At 40.7% G+C, this 26,323-nt stretch overlaps 1 protein-coding gene across 7 annotated transcripts in view; it reads right to left on the bottom strand.

Moving 5' to 3' along the window:
* The window catches only part of FOXN3 (forkhead box N3), a 300,577-nt gene that overhangs the window by 83,687 nt on the left and 190,567 nt on the right, over positions 1–26,323 (bottom strand). For all 7 annotated transcript variants that reach the window (XM_034768119.1, XM_034768118.1, XM_034768120.1 and 4 more), the window contains one exon: positions 15,630–15,694. In XM_034768119.1, coding sequence (XP_034624010.1) covers positions 15,630–15,694 — 65 coding nt within the window. The remainder of the gene's footprint in view (positions 1–15,629; positions 15,695–26,323) is intronic.

Below are 26,323 nucleotides of genomic sequence, written 5' to 3'. Positions count from 1 at the left end.
AAAATAGCAAAAGAGGCTATGCTTATGCAAGGTACAAGAGCCAATTTTTAAAAAGGAACTATGCTACTCCGGGTTCTAGCCCAGGGCCCTGTGGACAGCAGCTGTCTATAGTGCCTCCTGTAACAGCTGCATGACAGCTACAACTCCCTGGGCTACTTCCCCATGGCCTCCTCCAAACACCTTCCTTATTCTCACCACAGGACCTTCCTCCTGGTGTCTGATAAGCTTATGCTCCTCAGTCCTCCAGCAACACACTCTCTCACTCTCAGCTCCTTGGGCCTCTTGCTCCCAGCTCCTCACACTTGCACCACAAACTGACCTGAGCTCCTTTTTAAAACCCAGGTGCCCTGATTAGCCTGCCTTAATTGATTCTAGCAGCTTCTTCCTAATTGGCTCCAGGTGTCCTAATTAGCCTGCCTGCCTTAACTGGGTCTAGCAAGTTCCTGATTACTCTAGTGCAGCCCCTGCTCTGGTCACTCAGGGAACAGAAAACTACTCATCCAGTGACCAGTATATTTGCCCTCTACCAGACTTCTTGTACCCCACTGGTCTGGGTCTGTCACAATATATTATATATACATATATATAAAAAGTGAGCCAATTTAATATAACTAGTATAAGACTGACTACTATTTTTGTTTTTGGTCTGAGCTTGACTACACCCCAGTGGGGGGTGGGGGTGGGGGAGGGATAATGACTGCTCAGCTAGCCTCAGTTTTTTCTATCATGTCTCTCAGAGGAATGAGGTAGCACATATTGGCAGAGATACAACTCACTCCCACTGTAAGATGTTTTTAAAAGTGAGATTGTTTTATTTTTGATTTATGAATGACAAACATTTTGTGACCCTGTGTATATATAAATACACACCACACACAAACTACAAGAGGTAGTTCCACATGTACTGAACCAGACATCACACAATACTCGCTTTCCATACCAATAAATAAAATATAATCTCTCACTCATACAGATTACACCTAAATCCATCCTTGTTTTGCAACAGAACAGTTTAATAACAACGTTCATGATTAAATGGGGGACCACAGAAATCAAACCAGAGACAACACTGTTAGTGTAAAATTAATCTGTTCTTGGACATTGGGTACAATGATCAGCTGTAGCAGATTTGACTCCTACTTTCAATATAAAAATATACTGTCTAAAAATTTTCAAAACCCTGAATTTCTTTTTCTTGAAGTACTACTACCTGCCACCTGCAGTGGTCACAGGTGAAATTATTAGAATCAAGTGCCCAACTGATAGATTTAGCACAATGGATGGGAAGAACAGACAAAGAGAAACAGGAAGAGTTGAAGAAGGGGAAACGTGAACTTGTAAGAGAAAAAGTGCAAAGAAAGAAGAAACAGTAAAGACACAAGGAGATAAATGGTGTTTGCTACCCAACATAAAAGTGAAACATGATAAAGTTGTATATCCAAGGATAACTCAATCCAGGTGTTCAGATGCCAGCTAAGCCACTTCAAATGTACAGGAGATTTTGGATTTCACCCAGAATAATGTTGGAAAACATTTGCAAAAATGCTTTAACAGTGTTTCACAATTTATAAAAATGGAAACGGCACTATAAATCTCTTGACCAAAAAAGTATTAAATATACACTTAGCTGAGCAAGAGTTCACCCTGTTCTTAAGAGGACTGCATGCTAGCATTATGGTCTTATGACATCAGATGCCGCATTACAGTCTTATGACATCAGATGCCACGTTACTGAAGGCAGTGATGCCACTAGAGTGGTATTTGGACTTGTTTAGGTGTTAGGGATCAGAAACTGGCAGCTGGAACTCAAGACAGGTTTTTTAATTCATTATATAAGGCTGTGTGTCTGTCACAGAGGTCATGGATTCTGCAGCAGCCAGGAGCAGTAGTTTGGGTGTGTGGAAGGTGGACTGGGGGCAAGCCGTTGGGGTGCAGGGCGGCATTTAACTTGGGATGGGGGGTTCCCCAGCTCTCACTAGCATGTCCCTGCAGCTCCTAGGCAGAGGGGCCAGGTGGCTCTGCACGCTGCCTGCGCCCGCAGGCACTGCCCCCACAATTCCCAATGGCTGCGGTTCCCAGCTTGTGGCGGGAGCAGCAAACAGAGCCCCACTGGCCGCCCCTCCCGGTAGGAGCTGAGGGACATGTATAGCCGGGTAGAGAGCCTGCCAGCCCCGCCAACCTTTCCCCCTTCCCCAGCACCAGCGGGGGTCCCAGGCCATGTGCCACCGCTCCCCCAGCACTCGCAGCACCTGCGGACCACCCCCCACAGAGCACCCACTCCCCCCCCCCCAATTTTAGTTAGGAGTATATAGTAAAAGTCATGGACAGGTCACAGGCCGTGAATTTTTTGTTTACTGCCCGTGACCTGTCCATGACTTTTACTAAAAATACCCGTGACTAAAACTTAGCATTAATTATATCCTATTTCATTATAAGGAGAAGATCCAATGTTTATATAATCAACACTAATACAACTTTTTACAAAACTATAAACAATCAAGTTTACTAGCTGTGATGCAGGGATGCACTATAAAAATGTGAAGTTGAAATAAGGCCTTAAATGTTCCAATTTAATTTGTGTACTTGTATTTTTGAAAGCAAGGCTGAACTTCTCCAAAGACCTGAACAGTCTTAATTTATTTTCATTTTGTTTTGTCTCTTTCACAATTTAGATGGCTTGGCTGATTTGTAGCTATAAATATGTACCAGTAGGGGGAAGAAAAAATGAATATACCACAACAATTTTGGCAAAAGAAACCACTGTAGGGCTCTGACTTATAAAGAGTAATAATGAAAACCAAGAAAAACAAACATTCTCTTAAGGTGCAGTTGAGGACAACATAATGGAATTATGGGGGGGATGGGGGGGAGAGAAGCATGCCCTTGTGCTTTGAAAGTACAGCACAGCAAAGAAACTGACACCTTCCAGTTCTTGGTCAATATCAAACATATTAAAGGATTAATTCTTAAATCAGCTCTTAAAGACTTTCTGAGTTTACAATATGTCTTAAAGCAAAAAGTTCTTGAAAGCGAGTTTATATAATTCTATTGTCTCAAGAGGCGCCTTTATACTTTCCCTTCCCTCCCCCTTCCCCCTCCCGCCCTTTCTGAACCCAGATGTAATTTCCTTTCTTGTTTCCTTTTATTTTTTTAAATGAACAAATAAATAACTAAACATCACATACAACATGCTCACTCTAGTGTTCTAACTACTTTGGCAGGTGTACTCTGTAGAGCAGATGGATAGCGCTAAGGGGAAGCATAAAGAAGGATTACTTACCCTGAAGGAGTCCCTGTTTTGCTTTTTGAACATACTGTAGTTGCCTCAACACAGGCAACCCTGCCTCCTTCCTTCTTAAAGTAAAGCCTCAATATAGCTTTAAATCCTTTATAAACTACAACAGAGGAGAAGTGATGGGTTCATAAATGTTTTTTTAAAAAGTAATTAAGAACATTCATGTCTCCCCCAAATTATCTGTCTAGTCTTAACAAGAGCACATTTAGAGAATCTCAAAAGAATTAATTTATAATCCAGTACTTGAAGCTCCCCAATTCTCCTGGCTCAAGTGATGTTTATTTAAAATACTACAGTGAAACATGTACAACAGACCACCATCCCAGTTTGAAACCATCCCAAGTTACCTCCAAACATCCAAATACAATTCTGCTACCTTTTATTAAATAACCAATTTTTGTTGGTTGCTTAAGGAATGTTTCATGCAAAGGAGGGAGGGGGAGAGAGAGAACACTAAGCTTTTCTGGTTTTAAATAACTGGCACAAAGGCTCTGATCCTACCACTAAAGAAAAAATTGTAATAAGTCTAAAGACGAACAACAAGTTAATATAACATCAAACATATGGCACTTTCAAAACAGTAAATACAAACATCTCTGGGATCTGGTCACCATTGCTGAAATCCGTTTTTTTCTCATAGCTTTAACTTGCTTACAAGTTACAAAGCTTCAGTCTCATCAGATGATCTGAAAATATATACCTATTTATCACCGGGGAACCAGAAACTCAAGGGTTACATTAAGAAAAATGCTATTTTAACGAGCCCAGAGCTTATTTCCTTGATATAGCTTCACTCTGAAAAAGGCTGACATGTAATCAAGAAATATCTCAGACTTGGAGTTCTGGTACCCACAAGGTGGTGTTTTCTTGGAAATTTGCAACATCTTCTCTTTTTTTATAGTAATTTGCATGTCACCAAGACTGTTCAAGGCACTGATGTTGTAAAAGTATTCATGTTAGTTATCTCCATGCAAATTATACATTTAGCCTACTTTGGTTGTATTCTCAGTAGTTCAGAGATTATGGCAGTCAAGATTTGCTCTGTGTAATATCACTCACCTTCACACTTTCAGGGATACCAACCAATCTCAGATTCTTGGCATGGTGCATGTGCTTTAACTCACCAATCTTTGGATTTATTGCAACAATTACAACATTTTCCAGTTGCAATAAGGAAGATTTCCAATTGGAGCTCTCCAAGTTTTCTACCATTTTTCTTATGTTATTTCACAGAGTTAACTGCTAATTTTCAACTTCTGCTCAGTACAGGATTCATGGACAGTATCCAGCCTTTGGATCATCAAGTCCATCACGTGTCACTGGAATTTTTTACTTCTGCATATGAGTCCACAGGGATGTGGAATGAGCCAAAGGTAAAGTTGAGCTAGAGGTGGAAATTGCAGAAGAGTCATCACCTTTGGTACTGGACAGAGGGGCTTTGAGGAAGTCTTCACTCACTGGATTTGGATGACCCCAATCCATTTAAGGAGTCCAAAGAACATTGAAGTGTAATTGGTTACAGGAAAGCCTACTTGTAGATAAAAATCACTTATCTGCAGAATAATGGGGCTCATAATAAAAGATTCACCTTGGGCAACAACAAAAATACATCCACACAATCTCTTGTTAGTACAAAAACCTGCACTAGTTCCCAACTACACAAGTATGTAAAAATAATATATTTTTTCCCCTAAAACTGTAAACGTCACTATTACCTTACACAGGGAAATCCCTGATACATTGTGACACTGCACCCCATTTTCTTCACAGTGATATGATGATGATGATAGGATTATGGCATACTTATGATGCATTTTGTACAAGATAAGTCATATGAGGGGTCATTGACAAAGTTGTGATTTGCGGAATATGCTTATCCTATTTGTTTGCATATATCATGTTTGTATCTGAAGTTATGAATAGTGACTAGGGATCTGTATTTCATATGGGCTTATTCTGGAAAACACCCACAGCCAGCCTTTCAGGGACAACGACGAAGAAGCCAAGTTTTGAAACAAAAGGTTCCCGCCATATGCAAAGCTATATAAGACAGGGAGTGACATCACCTGTGGTTCTTCACTCCCTACACAAGAAAACTCCTGGAAACATCTGAGAAACAAAGACTGAACTGGGGGAAGTGCTGAACCCAGGCTAAAGGGATTTCTAGCCTGTGTATGAAAATCCTGGGGATTCCACGCTATAAAGCAAGTGCAGCTTGCCCCTTAAGAATAAGCCTGCTTATATCATCTCTCAGGGAAGAATTTACAAGTTCATATCCTATCTTTCTAGTATCTTAGCCTTAGTTTGCATTTAATTTATTTACTAGGTAATCTGCTTCGATTTGTTTGCTATCACTTATAATCTAGGTTTTGTAGTTAATAAAGTTAATAAACTTATTTTATGTTTTCATCCACACCAGTGAGCTTTGACTGCAGTGCTTGGGGAAAATCTCTGCTTGCTTACCATAAGTGTGCATTGTTCTCGTCACATGGAGGGACAGGCGGATTGGGTATTAAACCCATATACTGACTAGATTTCACCAGGGCAGGACAGTACTGCTCTGGGTTCCTAAGCTGGGAAGCTGGTGGTTAGACAGCCTGCGTGTAACTACAGCTGGGTATATCCCTACCTGTGTGAATGCTGGTGAAAGTGCAGGCCGAGGGGCTTTGCAGCTTGTCACAGCAGCACATTGTGAGAGGAAGCCCAGTCTGGTGGATCAGAGGGCTCAGTGGTACCCCAGTTCCAGGTGGCAGCCTGGGAGGGGAACCCGTTACAGTAAGATAATAGTAATACATATCTTATCAAATGCCACATTGTAAAAAAAAAAACCGCAGGGGGGCGGGGAGGGGGGCTTTGAGTGTGGCACAGATTATTTGTGATTCTGTAAATCCCCAGCCTTCCAAGAGTGCTATATGATCCATGGGATGTTCTCTCAGATCTCAGGACAACAGGAGGTCACAGAGGTCATATATCTTGTCCTTTCTTTTGGTTGCTAAATTCTACTCTCCTCCCCTTCCAGCTGAAATATCAGAAGCTCCAGGAACGTAAATTCACTTTTCTAAATGCCTATAAGCCTCATGTAGGTGTTTCTGTGGGAGAGCCTGATAGATCCCTGAGCAAGGGTTGTAGAGCAGAGGCCTACCAAAGCATATTATAGGTAAGCAAATCACCTAACCAAGTACTTAAACCTTACTACGGAAAGTACCTCATGAAAATTTTCCAAAGTGCATTTAAGGGTATTAAATATACTCTACACATATTGTACTTTAGGGGTATTCACTAACAATTACTACCATATTCTGTGAGCCACAACAATTCATTTTAATTGTTGAGCTGAGGAGAAAGAACCAACTACGAAGGCTGCTTCCTACCTGGTTTTATATCTACAATCAGAAATTTACATGGAATTAAACCCAGAGTTTTACAGTTACTAATCACAACCTATGTAAACAAAAGCAAGATAAGATCATCATGCAAACGAATCAGTTTAGAGATGGGTTAAAATATATGCTTAACCTAGCTACAGTTCTGAAATACCTTAGTGATCCTAGCATTAAAAACAGTTATTTAACTAGAAACCATCCTACTTGAGTCTGCTTCTCACCTCTTCCAGGTTCTAGGTAGCTGTACTCGCTTTCCCCCCACAGCAGGGGGGGCAAACTACAGCCTGCGGGCTGGATCCGGCCCCTCAGGGCTTTGGATCCGGCCTGTAGGATTGCCCCCCGTAGCGCCATGGGCCCCGCGCCGCTCTCAGAAGCGTCCGGCACTACTTCCCTGCGGCCCCCGGGTGGGGGGGCAGAGGGCTCCATGTGTTGCCCTTGCCTCCAGGTACTGTCCCCTGCAGCTCCCATTGGCCGGGAACAGGGAACCATGGTCAATGGGAGCTTGGGGGAGGTACCTGGAGGCGCGGCAAGGGCAGTGCACATGGAGCCCGCCACCCGGCACTGCCCCAGGGGCCGCAGCGCCTCCTGGAGTGGCACGGGGCCGGGGCCGGGGCCGGGGCCAGGGCCTTGGCAGGCGTGCAGGGAGCCTGCCCTGACCCCGGTGCATGCTGTTGCCATCCCAGAGCCGCTTTAGGTAAGCAGGCTGGGCTGGAACCCGAACCCCACCTGCACCCTGCCCCCCAACTCCCTGCCCTGAGCCCCCTCATATACCCCACACCCCTCCTGCATCCCAACCCCCTTCCCTGAGCTCCCTGCTGCACCCTGCACCCCTGTGCACCCCAACCTCCTGCCCTTTTCGCTATTACAATTCTTCCAGCAGCTCACACTGTAGGCAAATGACGACATACACATACACGCCCTACCTAACATTTGTACTGTAGAATGACCTGCCCGGAATTACTCAACCGCACCCTTTAGTTGCCAAGGAAAGTAAACTAAGACAGTAAACTTTACCTTGACTCATTTACAAGTGGATACTTTCATGTTTTTCCATTTGATACCTGCAAGCCACACTGTTACGAAATATCCAAATTCATTTGTCCTACTAAGACTCCTAATAACAATACCGTCATAGATCTATAATATAGGCAAATCAAGTTTAAATTACTAACAAAGCAAGGCAGAAATTAAATGTTACTTAAAAAAAAGTCACAAATCAGAAAATACAATGTAACAAAGCATAAATGTTACCATAGCTTCAACTGACTAAAAATGGCAGGCAAAAGTATAAAAGAGAAAACCTGGCGAAATGGAAAAGTAAGTTGCTGTGTTGTTGGAAAAATACATGGGTGAACTGAACTGGGATCCCAGAGGCATGCACCTCTTAGCATAAACCAATCCTTATTTGATGCAAGGAACAAATCAACCTCTAAACATGCATCTGGTAGTAGCAAGCCTATTCCAACCTTCAAGTGAAAAAAGATATATTTAACAAAGAACGAACAACATTGCCGCTTTTTATTATTAGATTTCTTGTCCAAGACACTCTATAGAGAAACTGGCACAACAGTCCAAGTCCTTCAGGAAGAGCTCTCTTTTTTTTAATTACAACTGACCTGTTTGAAATACACTAAAAATTACGGCACATTATCTGCATATTATTTATTTTCCTCAGTAGATCCAACTCAAATTCATTTAACAGCAATATGCATTCAGTTGTGTTAGCCGCTCAAATCTTCAGATGACAAGAGAGTATGGGATCTTCTTACCTGCAAATTTGTTTTTTAAGCTATCAGGCCCACAAATTCCAACTGCAAAACTCACCTGAGAGTTTCTTCCCTTTTTATCAGTGTGCTGGCAACAGTATCCACTTAAAAGCAGATAAATTGACTATCTGGCCTGGAAGCCCATTGGACCAAGGGTGACCCTTCGGTATTTGGTAGTGGTGACTGGCAATTGGAATATAAAGCATTTTAAGCTTTTAGTCAACTTGATAGATTTGTGATCCTCTTTGAAAGTCTACTATTAACTGGTTCTCATCTTGAAAGTAATGAGAATTAACTGCTGAAATCTCTCAAAGAAAGGCCTGGTCAAGTAGCATGTATTGACAGCAAATGTTGGACCACGTTAGATTCCCATCCTCTCTATGAATGCCTATTTTAATGAGAATATCAACAGAAAAAGCATTCTGGGGATTTTGGCTTGGAGAATCAGAAGCCCTTACATTTATTCTTTTTTTTTTTAAAAGACATTTGAGGATTATTTTTGTTACTTAATTTGAAACAAATTTATTCTATCAATAGTTAACACTCAAAAACTTGAAACTCCAGTTCAGTTCCTTGATTTCATGCAATTATTTTAATGCACTGCACTCACATACATTGGTTATTTCATGGTTTCTGGTAGGTTCAGGGGTGAGGAAAACATATCTGTATAAATGCGAATGTTCACACACAAGCAAACTGGTAGCCTATCTTTAGATGTGCAGAATCTCTTGGGTCTGATCTAAACACAGTTTTGTATCAATTTAACTGTTGGAGTAGGGGCTTGGTTTGCATGGTTTTGTATCCCTGCCCATCCTGGCTAATAGCCATTGATGGACTTATCCTCCATGAACTTTAGTTCTTTTTTGAACCCTGTTATAGTCTTGGTCCTCACATCATCTTCTGGCAAAGAGTTCCACCGGTCGACTGTGTGTTGTGTGAAGAAATACTTCCTTTTGTTTGTTTTAAACCTGCTACTTATTAATTTCATTTGGTGCCCCCTAGTTCCTGTGTTATGAGGAGTAAATTCTTTCTCCACACCAGTCACGATTTTATAGACCTCTATCATATACCCCCTTAATCGTCTCTTTTCCAAACTGAAAAGTCCCAGTCTTATTAATCTCTCCTCATATGGAAGCCGTTCCATACCCTTAATAATTTTTTTTGCCCTTTTCTGTATCTCTTCCAATTCCAATATATTTTTGAGATGGGTGACCAGATCTGCATGTAGTATTCAAGATGTGGGCATACCATGGATTTATATAGAGGCAACATGATATTTTCTGTCCTATTATCTATTCTTTTCTTAATTATTCCCAGCATTCTATTCTCTTTTTTGACTGCCGCTGCACACTGAGTGGCTGCTTTCAGAGAACTATCCACACTGACTTCAAGATCTCTTTCATCAAGGATAACAGCTAAATTTAGACCCCATCATTTTGTGTGTGTAGTTTGGATTGTTTTCCAATGTGCATTACTTTGCATTTATCAACATTGAATTTCATCTGACATTTTGTTGCTCAGTCACCCAGTTTTGTGAGGTCCCTTTGTAATTCTTCACAGTCTGCTTTGGACTTAACTATCTCGAGTAGTTTTGTATCATCTGCAAGTTTTGCCACCTCACTCTTTACCCCTTTTTCCAGATCATTTATAAATATGTTGAACAGTATTGGTCCAGTACAGACCGTTGGGGGATATCACTATTTACCTCTCTCTATTCTGAAAACTGACCATTTATTCCTACCCTTCGAATCCTATCTTTTAAACCGGTTACTGATCCACGAGAGGACCTTTCCTCTTATCCCAGCCCTGCTTGCTTTGCTTAAGAGCCTTTGGTGAGGGAACTTGTCAAATGCGTTCTGGAAATCTAAGTACACTATATCCACTGGATCACCCTTGTCCACAAGCTTGTTGACCCCCTCAAAGAATTCTAGTAGATTGTGTGATTTCTTTAGCAAAATAGTTAAGACACTGCAACCTCCTAGTATGGATGAACTGATATATCGGTACAAATGTGAATTATGCACCTTTCCTTAAGGGAATAAGCTATACCAAGTATAAAGCACTTTTTAACTGGTGTAACTGCATCTACACTGGGGGAAAGGAGGTTATACCTCTTTAAGTATACCGATATAGTTAAAGCAATGCAATTTGTATGTGTAGACAAGCCATTGGGAACATCCTTCCCTCTTTTCCTTGCCTCACTACTAGGAAAGTGACATCAAAAGAAGGCACATGGATTTCCCCTCTCTACTTCATTGCTGTGAGGAGAGATGGGGATGAGATTTGTCCTCCCCTTTGCTGGGCGGGGAAGAAGGGAAAAGGGATTGTGACTTCAGAGATAAGTCAGGCTGATTTCAGTTTGCTTGAATGCTGCAATCCTATTGATCGAACACAGGAGGCCCACAGACAGTATTCAAGACAGGCATTTTCAGGATCACGAGAGCACTGATTCACTTAAATCCAAAACACACCAAGACTTTATTGCATATTTACAGGTAGTTGGCTTTCAAATGCCATTATGCTGAACAGAACTGGGGGAGAAAATCTTCCTAGTACAGACATCAGAAATTAGACTATGTAACAAAATGTGGTTATACCTGATAACCAGCCGGGTGTATTGCTTCACTACTCAAATAGCACATAGCCAATATGGAAAGACATGACAGGTGTTCAAATTTTATAAAACATTCTGAAAATATACAACTTTTTAATAAAACCCTGCAGCAGACGCCTAAGTAGCTTCTTTGTTTTTATAAGTGAGGGCAATTAAGAAAGAGTGGGTCATTTAAAAAACGGTAGTATTTCAAAATGAAAGGGAATTTAAAAGTTGAGATTTCTGGCTACAGTAGATTTTTAATTTTATCTCAGTCCTTGTACATCTTAGAGACAGGTAGTTAGCCAGCAGCTGGAATCTGCAGGTCAGTATTCCTACATCACTGCTAACTATAGCTGAGAGGAATAAATTGAAGCCTTATTTTCATTTTATTTTTTCAAGTATTTGGAGCCAGGGTTTTGCATTGGCAATGGTGGACAGAAAGCACATGAGGTGAGCACAAAGACAGTTTAGTGGCAATGCTTAAGCCATGGATTGGCAAGTAACTTGATCTCCTTACACTTGCGCTCCTGAAATTGGGACATGAACTGAGAATGTCCAAGTACACAGCAGAGAGATATAGCTGACTTTGTTGAAACACCATACATCAGTCTCAAACCCTTGCTACATAAGACCTCACCATTCTCACCTGGCACAGATGCCCCAGACAAGAACAGGATCTTTTCCACATAAAATGGATGATAGGAGGAAATCACTAATTTCGCTAAACTAAAGTGGAAAGTTGTTTTAATAAAGATGGATTAAAAACAGCTGGATAAAGGAAAAAAACAGATAGAAGGTTTGAAAAGAGAAAGTTGATGATTTGGAACAAAATCAACATGTGTAATGAAGCACAGGAACAGGAAAACTGAGCTAAGAAGCCAAACAACCTACAAATTCTGGAAATCCTGCAAAATAGCCCTCGTGGACTTCATTAGGGAAGTTTTTGCAGTAAGTTTAGAAACTTAGATGAGGCAAAAGGTCCTGTGTACTATGAAACCGGTTTTAGAATCTGCATGGGAGTTCAGGTGGGGAAGGGAGAGCACATAGGCATCATGACTAATGCTGCAAGTTTGTCACGGAGGTCGCAGAAGTCACAGATTCTGTGACTTTCCGCAACCTCTGTGAAATTCCGCAACTGCAGTGACCAGTGTGGCTGACCCCATGGCTGCCTGAGCAACTTGTCCTGGGGCCAGCCACACCAGACGCTGCTGGAGCCGCCCCCCAGCCAGCTGTTCGGGCAGCCCGGGGGGCACCTGCACCGCCGCTGCTCAGCAGCCCTGGGCAGCTGGCCCCGGGGGCCCCCAGAGCAGCAGCCAATGGGGCTGGCCTCAGGACACCCCCAGTGCAGCAGCGCCCCGGTGCAACTCAGATTTAGTCATGGGCATTTTTAGTAAAAGTTATGGACAGGTCACTGGCCGTGAATTTTTGTTTATTGCCCATGACCAGTCCATGACATTTACTAAAGATACCCATGACTAAATCTTAGCCTTAATTATGACCATAGTAATCCAATACAGTGGGGGGGGGGGGGGGGCAGATTTTTAAGGAGTGGCTAGGGCAGGGCCTTGACAATAGGGAAAATAAAGTTCATTCTTTCATTTTCTTTGGCCCCAGGTTGTAGAGCAAAGTCAGGAATCAGATAATACAGAGCTCCCCAAAGAAGAAACTGATGCAGCCATCTTATTCTCAGGGAAGTTAAATAGAGAAGGGACACCTCATATCAATTTTGGGAGATGAACTAAGGCTCTTGAACAAGGGGCAGGGAAGAAAGCCAGAACAGGATTAATTCTCTCTTCTTTTTACATCAAAGACATAATGATTATAGGACAACCACACTCCATTTAACTTCTGTTATTTCTTCTTCTTTCCCTATTTTGATTTCTGCAGATAACAGGTTTCTCGGTCACCATTTTCCTTTGGCAGACTTTATAACGTTTAAAATTGCTTTGCCAAATAATTGAAATAAAACACAGATGGAAACAGGGAGAGAAGTCCATCTCTCTCAGCTAAGAAGAGTTGGTAACACAGTGGAGTGATCTTCTCTTTAGCCCCCCAAAAACCAAGAAAAAAAGAACAGGAGTACTTGTGGCACCTTAGAGACTAACAGAGCATAAGCTTTGGTATGCATCCGAAGAAGTGGGCTGTAGTCCACGAAAGCTTATGCTCTAATAAATTTGTTAGTCTCTAAGGTGCCACAAGTACTCCTGTTCTTTTTGCGGATACAGACTAACACGGCTGCTACTCTGAAACCAAAAACCAAGGACACTTTCCTTTAATAGTGCAAATGAACTGGAGTGTACCAAGTGTGTAATAAGTTTTGTTTACTAAACTTTGGGGCAGTCATTTCAGACTACCCTCTGTAATACCAAATGAACATTCTGTGTTTAACTAGATGCTTATCACGAAAGGTATTTTAAAAACCCTTCCTGTTATCTTACTTTTCCCAATCAAAAGTTTGCTTCCTTGGAAACAGAAGCATAGGCAGAAACTAGCAGTTGAGTTAATTTCACATGTGAATGTCTGGTTCTCCTGTTTCCAAGAAAATGGATAGAGATTGGCAGAGTAAGGGGTTTTAAATGCTATCTGGGTGCAGGGCTTCACTGTAGCCTCTCTTTTCTTCATCTGAAATCCCCCTCCACCCACCTACCCCATTTACATCAAGATTAGACTTGAACGATCACCTGTAGCAGCAGCAGCAGCAATGTTTTCTTGCTACTTGCTGAGATATACAGATATAAGCACCCATTTTTAAAAATAAAACCAGAGATTTGAAGGAATTTTTGACTCTAGTCTACAATATTTCAAATTGGAGCATAAAGTACTAAGGGAACCATCTCAGACAGATACTTTGTCCCCTCCCTACCCTGTCTCCCCTCACCCCATCCCGTAGTGGTGTATGGGTTTGGGACAGAATATTGGCTAACTTGTTCCATTTGATGTGGCTATGCTGAATACCAGCCCAGCTGAAAGCTTTGCTAGTCAATCAGTTACTCAATAGGCAGTTGCCTGTTTTTGTAATGAGAAAGGGCTGGAATATCTGCTGAGGTGTGGGGAATACAGAATAGCTATATTGACTTCATAAACATCTTGTAATATAAGAAAAGGGAGATCAACATTTGTGCCATCCAAACTTGACAATCTCTCTAATTTTCTAAGGTAACTACAGAAAAAATTGTATTAGGGATACATCTAAACCGCTTACTCAACCACAGACAAGCCCTGAACGAGTGAAGCAGAAACGTAACATATTAGACTCCCCCCGCCCCCCCGCATTCCTTCCAATATGGTTTTGTGACTGTGAGGACATCAAATCCATATTGTCCTTACAAAAAATTAAAGGATCCAATTTCTGTAAGCTGTACTGTCTCCTAGAAGTAATGAACAGCCTGAAGCTTCTAATGAAATACATCAGAACACACTATAACAAAGATACTAGAAAAAAAATGAAGATGCCAGGCTTTAGAAATATGCAGAAAACTAGCTCAAAAATATTCTCCGTTGAACTGCAGTAGTTTATTAGGAGAGCCGCCACATTCCACTCCTTTCTATTTTGTGACTATGTTTGTATATATAATTATGGGTATGGCCTCATGTGAGCCATTGGCCTCAATGTTAAATCCCCTCTTGATCTCTGGGACATTTTACAGGGTAGGAGTACCTTCATTTATAATGGAAGCTACCTGCATAAAACTTTCAAGCACTGAGGAATAAGATCCCAAAATTGATATATTTCACAGGCTGATCTCAATACAAAAGTTATAACTTGTTTGTTCCAGAACAGAAGGGTCTTATGAAAAGTCTGCAAGTTATTTCCACAAATAAACAAATTGACATAATTTGGGGATAGAGTTTTCTTTTAATGTTCCCAAGAAACACTAATTATGAGAGAAGTTATACGTACACATCCACAAAACCAAAAATACTCTTTCTGAAGAATAAAAATCTAATAGAACTCTCTGAAAACCTTTCCCTAACACCTATTAAACTCCACAAACTATGTAGTTTTAGGTAGTTTATTGTATGTCACACTGAAATAAAAACAAAAATAATTCCAAAGTCCTACACAAATATAAAGAAGAATAAACACATTTTAACTTGGGAGGTTTTCTTTGATACAAATCATCTAATTATTTTCCCCACTGTGGTGTTGACACATGGCCACCCGAAGAGACATCTTGGCATCAGCACAATTAGAGAATGCATGCTAGGAACTAAAAGAAAGTCTCTCTCTCTTTCAGGGAAGAATTTTGCTTCAACAACACAGTTTAAATTGTTCCTCGGACATTTTCTACTGTGTACTCTCAATTTCACTCAAGAAAAAATTGTTATAATTTACAATAAGCAAATCAATCTGAGGAAGGAGAAAGCAGCAATTTTCACAGTCAATATCACTTTTGAGTAATAATTTGCTATTTTCATGAAACCAGGATTTAAAGAGAGCTGAAATAAAAGGAATCAGGTACAATGCAAATAAAACCACAAAGTCATTTTGAACTTTTTCCCCAAAAAGAATATTATGAAAATTATGATCACTGTGAAAATATGTTAATAAGAATTACTCAGGAGATGCATATATATCTATGACTTACCTTGTAGAAGGGCTCCATTTCTCTTGAAAAAGGTGCTTCCTGGCCAAATGGGTGGACCTGATGTGCTAAAGGTAACAAGAAATAAGTGTAAAGAAAATCTTATTTACATTTACTCGTTTACAAGTTACTATTTTAATGACGACCTCTCCTTTTAATGTGGTATCAACTTTGTCATGGTTTGACTTTAAAACAGGATCCAGCATTCTCATTATTTGATAAGTTGATTTAAGATTCACATTTGATTCACAAGAAAACATTCCTCAGCCTAGCCCTCCAGCCTCACATTCACTCACACGCTAATTTAGAGAAAGGAAGGCAGCATGGGCGGGGGGAGTCAAATTTTTTTTTTTTATTGAATTCACAATGCAACAAATATCCTTTGGGTTTTTTAAAAGGCATCTACTACTGGAAAACAATATACTTTACAGCCAAGCATTTAATCTGAAAAACCCACTTTCCCAGTTTAAAAGCAATAGTATAAAAAAGGCTTAGCCAAATACTGTACTGTTTCTGTATTTTCATAGGAATATTACTTCCATGAAGAATGCCATGCATCAAGTGACATCTCATTGTATCATCATTAATGATCACATTAATAAGAATATAACTTCAATTGATATGGACAGTAAGTTTAGGAGGCTGGACAAGAGCCATGATTTTAAAAGAGACTTATTTTATTAGGTATTATTTATTACGTGGATTGAGGTAGCGGATAGGGCTCCAGTTATGGACCGGGACTCCACTGTGCAAGGTACTGTACAAACATAGAACAAAAAAGGGGGCCTTCCCTGAGGAGTTTACAATATAAGCATAAGGCAGGAGACAACAGTGGATTCCAACAGATTGGGAAGCACTAGGAAACAGTGAGACAATGGGCAGTGATACTGACAAAGCAGTGGCCTAACCGTTAAGTTTTTGGTAGACAATTTTAAGGAGGGATTATGGATAATGAAGGTAGATAATGAATTTGCTTGGCAAATATTTATGGGGAGCTCCTCGCAAGTGCGAGGGCCAGCAAAGGAGAAAGCACAAAGGTGCCGGATTGAAAATTAAACAAGTTGGCAATGAAGACTGGCATCATTTTCAGAGTGGAGGCAGGAGTCAACATCTTGACAGCCTACAACAGATGACAGATCAGGTAGATGTAAGCAGAGAAGGGCCTCGAAAGTGAAGACAAGTAGTTGTGTTTGATGAGATAGAAAAAGGGGAGGCAGTGAAGGGATGCACAAAGAGGGGTGAACATGGTCAAAGCAATGAGATAGGGAAATGATGTTTACAGCAGTGTACTGAGTGCAAATAAGCAGGGCAAGATTGCATTTGTTAAGTCAAGAGATGAGGAGGTTGATGTAGCTGAGATGAGGATGACTTGGAGACAAGGGTAAATCATACAACAAGCTGCTACAGTGGGTCTCGTTATCATCTAGTTTGAGTAAGTTCCAGTCCATACAGAATATTTCACACAGATTTGTGTTTTGCGGGAGGATTTAAAAAGAAATTGTGTAAAGTGCTGACTCAGAACTTGTGGTGCTTCCGTAGCTGCCCTACTCAGAGACCAGCATTTGAGATTTTTTTTCCCCCTTCACCAGAATTCAGTTTGTTACAGCCTTGAACAGGTCAAGAAAACAAGCATCCTAATACATTGTGATCTCTAAACAATCTGTTAAACTGTATCTAATTATTCCTCACAGAACACTACCTACATAACTAACAGCAGCTTCAGCACACAGGGTACTTCATGGGAAACGAACAGGACCTATGACAAGAGTTCCAGCCAAAGAGTTTAAGGAAATAACAGATCTGCATGCAGGTCGACTTAGACTTTCAGCTTTCTGAGATAGAAAAATAAGAGTATTATGCAGCTTAGTGTGTGGAGGTATTTTGGAGGAGTCTTTAAAACAAACAAACAGATCCTGTGTGAACACTAAAAACCCACTGCACTTTAGTAATAGTAGGGGTTACTCTATTTGCCAAATATTCCCCTTTCTCTGTAGCTGTGCAATGTGATTTGTGCAAGTTGGTGCCCTCAAAAGGCAGCTGTAAGCAGTGATGCTTAAATAGTTGTAGGTACTTGGGGAACCTTCAGAATGAAAGGCACTAAATACAATATAAGCTTTTATTATAAACTAGAAATCTCAGGTATGTTGATAGGGCTTAGGCATGGAGAGCATTTTAAAGCACAAACTCTAGGGGAAAAATCTTTAAAACAAAAAGATATGTGGTAACATTCTAGATGGAAGAAGAAAAAAACAGATGTGTTAAAGGATCTTTATAATAAAGTCATGACATGGGCTGCAAAAAAGTGCACCGAAGCTTTTAAAAAAACAACACTAAATAACCTCTTACCCTCCTCTCTCCCCCTCCCCCCCAAAAAAACCCAGACATATATTTACTACACTGTAAAGTTATCTTAAAACAAGCACCATGGAAGCATGAGTTACTAGGATACAAAGAAGTTCCCTAGATGCAAATCCAAACACAAATTAAAAAAACAAAAACATACTTTTCAGGAAGATTAAGATATAGCAACTTCTGCTATATCAGTTAACAATCCACCCCCATCTCCTCCATCTTTGGATGCACGGTCTAAAGAAAGCAACACACCATTTCTGTTCATTACTTTTTTCTCTCTTTTTGTTTGACTACTACTACACAAAATTCAGTGAAATGGAAAACAGATGCCTTTTGTTACATTTGCACCATTAGCAAGGTTCTGATAAAATGTCATGAATAAAAAACACACTACTTTTCAACAAAATTATTCTGCAGAGACTTTTGTGCTAACATATACATGTTTCACTGAGTGACTCATTTAAATAAAATATTAATATATGATCTGTAAAAGAACTCAAGTCAATAACCTGGGAATAAAAGCCTTTTATAGCGCAGGAGAGAATTAACCAAAATAGTTTTACTGAATCGTTACCAGTGTGAAAATAGTGTATGTATATGCATGCACATGTCCAAACACAGATTGATCATGCATGCATATGCACCTACCTACCTACAGGTGAATGACTACCAACATCCTTGCTGTACACCTTACCTTACAAATCAGGGCATTGATGCTTCAAGGTGTTGGACACTATGAATTCACATGGAGATAAATGACAGCTCCTTGTAGGACTGGGCTCTAAGTTTATAGGACCTCACTGAGTCCAGAATCATCTTTGGGGTTGGCACATGGCAAAGTTGCAAAATGATGAGGAAAATATGCTGCACAAACTTGTCCTGGACAGTGGGCTAAACGTGACATTCCCAGCCTTATGTAAAAGGTTCCCATGTAAAATTCAGTGGAATCCTGAAGTGAAGTTTTAATGACATTTTCTCACAACCAGGCTATTAGAGTAACTTGGGAATAGGAAGGGGGAGCAGAAGAGATATTAACTTATATTTTTGACTAGACATAATGTCTACGATGTAGGAAACAGAAAGCAATGATGGATTTACCTTGTATTTTCCTGAAACTGAAAAAACCCAGAGACTCGCATGAAAAACCAATCTGAGCCAACCTGAGCCCACTGAGATTGAGAAAACTGAGTGCAGATCTCCAGGGAAGAAATTTGGAAATTCAAATGTGTAAGCAGCGTGCCACAGAGAGTGAGACAGATCAAGATTTTCAATAATAAGCCTCAGTGTTTGCAGAACAGAGCTCACATTTAACTAAAACTGGTAATTGATGGATAAATTAGCTTCCAGTTCCCAAACTCTTACATACAAAGTCTCAGGTGGTATTAACTGTTAAAATTTAGTTCAATTTGAGAAACGAGAGTTAAACAGTCTCTCAGTTTTAAAGTATTCAGTGTTCGCTTCCTCCCTGTTTCCGATGAAGTCAACATTTGGAAAAGCTCACCCTGCCCACACTACCTATGATAAAAACACCCTTTGGGTCATCCAGAGTATTTTTGGGCTGCATTTGGTTGTCTATATAATTTGTAAACTACTTCAGGCAGAGACTATATATCCTTCTGTTTTCTGCAACAGTGAACACAAAATAGTAATATAAATGCCATAGAGTATATAAAAAAGTCATTTGTGACCAGCATATCCTAGTAATAATAATGCTACTTTTATACCACTTATTGTTAAGATTTTTTTTTTTTTAACATGTTCAACAGGAGTGAGATCCAGTTGTTTAGATTCTCCTTGAATAAATCCCCTCCTCTGGCTACTAGAAATACTGAACTTTTAAGTAAAAGAATCCCATGCTACCATTTAGTGTGAGGTCCACTTCAAATGGGACCTAGTGTTCAAAAACTAGAAACTGATCCAGAAAGCAAGTAACAGCTATTTTAAAGTTGCTGTGATTTAAAGCCATAAAAAACCCTTCACTGACTTATTATTTTAAAAGTTTACAGTTTAATGGATCTGTGAAAGGATATGCTTTAAGTTTGTCTTATTTAGAACACTCTGCAAACCATACAGTTCTACAGCATTCAGTATCAGGTTTTTCTTCAGTATCACAAAATTGTTTTAATGCTGTGCTCTAAATACAACAGAATATAAATTAACATTAGTCAGAAATACAAACTCTGAAGTGGAAATACACAGTACTTGCGGAGCTCACTAAAATAAGAGTTTGGATAGGACAATAAACATTGTAGCTGGGAAACAACTCTGAGGTTCTAAGAACTTCTAGCCTAATGCAGATGTGCTATATGTAGTCAGTATTAAACTATAACTAAAAGGTCTAATCAAAGTAACTATCCCATTAGTAGATACAAATGTAGTTTTGACTGGCTGTTTTTGGCTTTAATGACACAAGAAGATTTTAAAATGTAATCAAGGTTTGTCATCTGAAGCACACCACAACACCACACTGGAGAGAGCATGGATAAGAACAGATTACATCTGAGGAAATATATAGAAGCACAAACAGTCCTCCTGTTGCAGGACAATCATTCTATTACCTGCATTTTGTGCAAGATAAATTGAAGATTCAATCCTACTTTCAACCATAGGGCAGTTAATGCAAAACGCATGCTAATAGTAGAAGATTTTACAACAACTATATGGGGATGCAGGCCCATGCATTTAAGTTCAGGATGAATCCCTCTGAATCCAGTCAGTCATTCTAACTATGGTATATGTGTAAGTTCCTATCAGTAGAACACTGCATGGTTAAGAAAATCATCATCCATGCAGTAAGCTATCAACAATAAATGGCTGAGTGAAGTCAAGTCAATGGCATTTTTTGGTCTGTACAATAACTTTTGAAGATCCAGGGGTATCAATGGGAAGAACCCTACTGATTGTGGTGACAATTGAAAAAGCCCAATTTCCACTGAATCAGATGATTGGCTGATTTACCTCTCATGTCACAATCTCACTAGGGAGCTTCTGGGACACACAGGGTTTGGGGCAAAGCTGCTTAGAAATTTTCTGATAGTAGGGTTACCATATTTCAACAATCAAAAAAGAGGACACAGGGCGCTGCCCTAGCCCTGCCCCAGCCCCGCTCCCTCCCACTTCCCGCCCCCCTCAGAATCCCCCTACTCCCTACCTGTCCCCTGACTGCCCTCTCCTGAGACCCCCCCCAACTGCCCCCAGGACCCCACCCCCTATCTAACCCCCCCTGTTCCCTGTCCCTTGCCTGCCCCAACCACTCTCTACACCCCCTTCTCCTGACAGTCCCCCCAGAACCCCCGACCAATCTAACCTCCCCGTTCCCTGTCCCTTACCTGCCCCAACCACTCTCTACACCCCCTTCTCCCAACAGTCCCCCTGAACAATCTAACCCCGCCTGTTCCGTGTCCCTTGCCTGCCCCCCCCCCCCCCAGGCCGAGGGAGAGCTGCGAGCTCCACGTGCAGCCAAACACTGACGCGCTGCTCTGCGGGGGAGGAGGGAGCGGGGGAGGGGGAGGGACTGTGGCTGCTAGAGGCCCCAGTGGCTGCGAGCGGCTTTCAATCAGACCCAGCTGTCCAATCAACCGCGCTGCACTCTGCATGAGGGGAAGGGGGAAATCCCGGACATTTCTACTTTATTAGAAATCTCCCCCGGACGCGGCCATTTAAAGCTGAAAAAGCCGGACATGTCCGGGGAAACCCGGACGGATGGTAACCCTACTGATAGGATATTGTGTTCTGGGGAGGTTGAGTCAGAAAAAGTTGATTCATACACATCTAAAACATTTTGCAGGAACATGTCAATTTTAACAAATGTTTTTGTTGGAAACAAGGCAGGCTGGCCAGCCCGTCAGGCAACCAACCAGGAGCTCCTGGTGTGTGAAATGAGGTAGGCTCACAGAAGCAATGAAAAGTGTGACCCTGTAGTTGAATTATTTCTATCAAAATGTATATATCAGATTTACAAGATCTTAAAAGGTGTATAGGCTGCAAGAGACTTAAAACAAGGAAATAAAACTCCTTTGTCTGTTGGAATTTACATTAGAGCAAGGAGTCTGCATTTCTTACAGCCAAACAAAAGAGTAAGACACAACTGCTCTTTCAATGTTGCAGTATTTTACATTTATGCCAAAACTCCAGCCGGCCTCCTTTTCAGAAAGGCCTGATTAAACAGATTTCTCAAATTCAAACAAAACCAGTTGTATGGGTCCAAACACAAGAGTTAAGGTATGAGGTGAATGGAGAGGGGAAAGGTAAATAAATATGAGGCCAACAATGATGATTATACTCTAAAAATATATCTTGAGGAAATTGGGGGAGGGGAAGAAAAAAAACAAAAACAAAAAAACACACAGAATATAATTTAAAATCCTTTTGAAGTAGGGAGTTATTAACAGAGACAAAATGTCAAGGGGAAAGGAGTTCTATACCCCATGGCTAGCCACAGCAAGTGTCAGGGTCCCTAAAAGGTGGGTAGTGACAGAGCAGATACTAGTCAAAATGAAGCTCCGAAAGGAGACTTAAATACAGCCTACACTGGTAAAGGCTCTAAATTTCAACAGCATCAGCTGAAAGCCAACACACTGCTTTATACACACCGAATATAAAGAACATGGGACAGGAACAATATAACCACAATTGTTTCGTTTTAGCTACTAGAAAGCATTTTATCTTTAAAGTCAGAAATTGTTACAAGAGAAATAATACCTTATGTTTGTACTCATTTAAAACCTCTATCTTTGTAATTAAATAAACTTGTTTTATTTTTAATCTAAACTAATCAAATGGGGTGTTTAAAATGAGCTGTTTGGGAACTCCATTTAAAGTAAGAAACTGTTGAATATTGACCCTTTACAGGGGCAATGGATCTTTAATATCTGAACTGTCCAAGAAAGGGTGGGACAGTGCAGAACACACGTTTCTTGGGAAAACTCAGGATTGGGAGTATGTTGAGGTCACCTTGCTGGTAGTAATCACGGCTGGTGGAAGCCAGAGTGTGGCTGGTGTGTTGCTGACAAGCTGCAACTATACACAGACACTCAGGGTGTGACCTACATGCTCTTAGGTTGTTTGTGAGTGGCCCTATTTGGGAGCTACAGCAGCAAAGCACTGTGAGGCACCCAAGACTGCAGGACAAGCGGTGACACAATCCCTCACTGGTCTGGACTGCACCTCAGAATGTAACACCATCAGACCTGATCTAAAGCCAGCAGTGGATAATGATCCTCACAATTACAGTCAGCTCTAAACGAAGGCTCAGGTATTATTGGTATACAAGTGAAAATGGAGATTAACAGATACCACATTTTTTTTTCTGGCGAGATTTAGGACTGGAGGATAATTGCCACGCTAGTATCAAGATTTGGTAAGGACGTGGCATACCCCAGTATTTTCCCCAGTTTGCCTTCCTTGGTCTCAGAGTTATAGATTTTATATACTATGGAAATTCAAAGCTGTGGAGATTCTCTGTAAGTTGCACTTGTGCAGGGAAGAGGAGACTGGTTATTCAGAAAAAGGAGGAGGCTGATACTGGCTTGTTTCACATTCTCCTGCTGCTTTGGAGAAATGCCTAGTGCAGTTGCGTTGAGAAAAGCCAAACATTTCAGCCGTCTCTGTGGATGCTTTTCTCTAATATACCTCCTGCATACAGGCACTTACTCTATTGCTGATGGCCTCAGTGCTATTGGTAGTTCCTCTGCCACCTTTTAATTTGCCCTTGCCTATTCATTTGAACAGGCACCGAAGGGGAGCTTTCCCATTGCACTGGCTGTCTGCAAGGCTGAACAAATCCCAAAGGGCAGTCAACAGTCACACTTTGTTATAGGTGGTGGTGAAGTGGGAATTAGGAGGTGGCCTTCCTGACTTGCTGGTTTTCGCTGAATGCAAGACAGGCGTTTTTTGCCCTCAACAACGAGCTGGAAGAGTGCAGAAGATTTGGTCAACTCTTGCTTTCTAACTCTTTTCAGGTGCCTGGGGTAACTCACCACAGGAAGACATAGGTGCTGGAATTAGGAGTGCAGGGGGTGCTGCTGCACCCCCTGGCTTAAAGTGGTTTCCATCATATACAGGGTTTACAGTTCGGTTCAATGGCTCTCGGCCCCCCACACTATACAAATTGTTCCAGCACCTCTGCAGGAAGAGTTACATTGTCCCACACACAAATCAGCATGGAAGATTGAACAGTTTCATTTTTACTCACTGCTGGTAGGATATTTATATTTCCTTTATTAAAAAAAAAAAAACTAAAGAAGAATTGAAGCCTAGAGAATCATTGTGGTGGCTCCGGCAAATGAGCCTAGTACCAAACTAATGACAGACCGGTCTGGTTCTGGCCCCAAAACTAGAACACAGACCGAATATCCAGTGTGAGATTTGGGCAACATGGGGATGATGGGGAAATGACAGTTTACAGTAAAATACTTGAAAATTTTCAGTTCTCTTTGCAGTTCCTACCCCAATGGGAGGTGCTTCCTACCATCTGAGCATAAATAGGCCTGTTCTGATAAAATGAGTGCAGTTTAACCAAAGATAGAGGGGAGGAGTAAAGAGATCAAGGAACAGGTGTAATTTGGGTTTGAACTAATTCTGTTAGAATTGTTCAGAAACAGTTGTGTGTCAAATCAAGCTCTTGCAACTCAAGTGACTCTCCGATCTAACATTTATATAAATGAATTCCCTTATGCATAACAACTTCATTTATCCAAACCATGCATTGCACACACGTCTTCTGTATATTCAGAATTAAGCTTCAGATATTATTTTCAGATAAGTACAGTTTTATTCAAAAAGCAACTTAAACGTTCAGCACATCACCAAAACCACCCCCTGTAGTGAAAAGGGCACTTGATTTTATCCACCTTAGCTATTTGCCCATTATTACAGTTTTTATTATTCTTAAAATGCCCCATGAAATGATGCAAAGTGATCTTGTTGCATGTGAGTTGAAAATGTATGGATATTTACTATATTACTTTTGGTATTTAGACTATTTGAGTGTGCTTCTGTATACCAGGTGATTTAATCACCTTACAGCTCCCCTACGAAATCTTGTGAAAGCCACACTTTAGGCAATATCATTAAATCTACAAGGAAAACATGTAGGGAACTGCAGGTTCAGAAACTTTGCTTAGAGTTTTCTACTAATGCGTCCCTTTGGGAGTGGGGTGGGTAGGGACACATGTAAAAACCCTGTGGAGGAGCCTTCCCCAACAGTGCATCCTGGCTCCCCTTCCTGGCAGGAACTCTGCTCCTCCACCCATGCAAAATCCCCTGTTGAGGCAGGGCAGGGGATCCAAACACAGAGCAGGTACTAAATGCTCAAGGAAAAGTATTCATTTTAGCAAGTACCACCAGCTCCTACCAAAAGTGGCCAATACCTTGCTCAGAATTCTTTTAGCCCACTAAATCCTGGCCCACCCCAGCCTCAGAGCTATGACCCAGCTGAGTGAAAATGGAGTTACCACTCCCTCCTTTCAGGGAGGGGATGGAGCTCCTTAACTCTTCTTTATTCTTCTCCATTCATCACAGCACAGGGAACACAGATCCTTCTATTACTGTTCTGCATTAATTTTGCTACATTCAACTTTACTGCCATTACTGGACGAGAACTAACTAGGCTGTAGTACAGAAAGGGGTTAACCTGCTATAAATCCAGTTATATACACTGTGGTTATATTAAAGAATTTATCACCCACATTATACTTTTTGAGCAATACAACAGCTTTTATATACTGCTGTACTCGACTCAGACACGTTCTGTTAATAAGACAAGAATTTACAGTTCCTGCCAACAACTTTCTGGCGGTTAATATCACAATTAGCTATTACCTAGCAACATTAAAGCAAGCTTCCTCCCACATCAGGGATCCCCACTCCTCAACCCACTAAAACGAAGGCTAATGAAAATACAGGAAAAATATTTTGAAAGTACATATTCTTAAGATATTTCCCTGATTTTAATGAAAACTGATTACTTCAGAGATTTTTTTAACTACACAAAATCTTTACTCACGGGTCTCCGATTTTCCTGCAAGTGCCAAGGCATTATTTTAAGAGATTTATGACTTCCTAATAGCAATTTTTTTTAATTTATAAAGATTAATCTAATATTATAGTAATGCTTCTCCTTCCCTTGCAGTTCCCCCTTTTATTGTCTCTGTATGACTCACTTGTTGTGGGATGTAGACTGTAAATCTTAGGACTGGGACTTGACTTGTTTCTCTGAAGGTGTTTAACACACTTTTGAAGGAAAAATAATAAATGCTGATTTCTTGTGCATTCTAAATAAGTTTTGTATAAGATGACATGACTGCCACAGGGTTTAAGCCTAGCTCTTGAATAAAGTTAAATAC

This window comes from Trachemys scripta, chromosome 4, assembly GCF_013100865.1.
Source record: "Trachemys scripta elegans isolate TJP31775 chromosome 4, CAS_Tse_1.0, whole genome shotgun sequence".
NCBI lineage: Eukaryota > Metazoa > Chordata > Testudines > Emydidae > Trachemys > Trachemys scripta.
The sequence above is the reverse complement of the archived record's forward strand: the minus strand, read 5'-3'. Positions and strand labels throughout refer to the sequence as shown.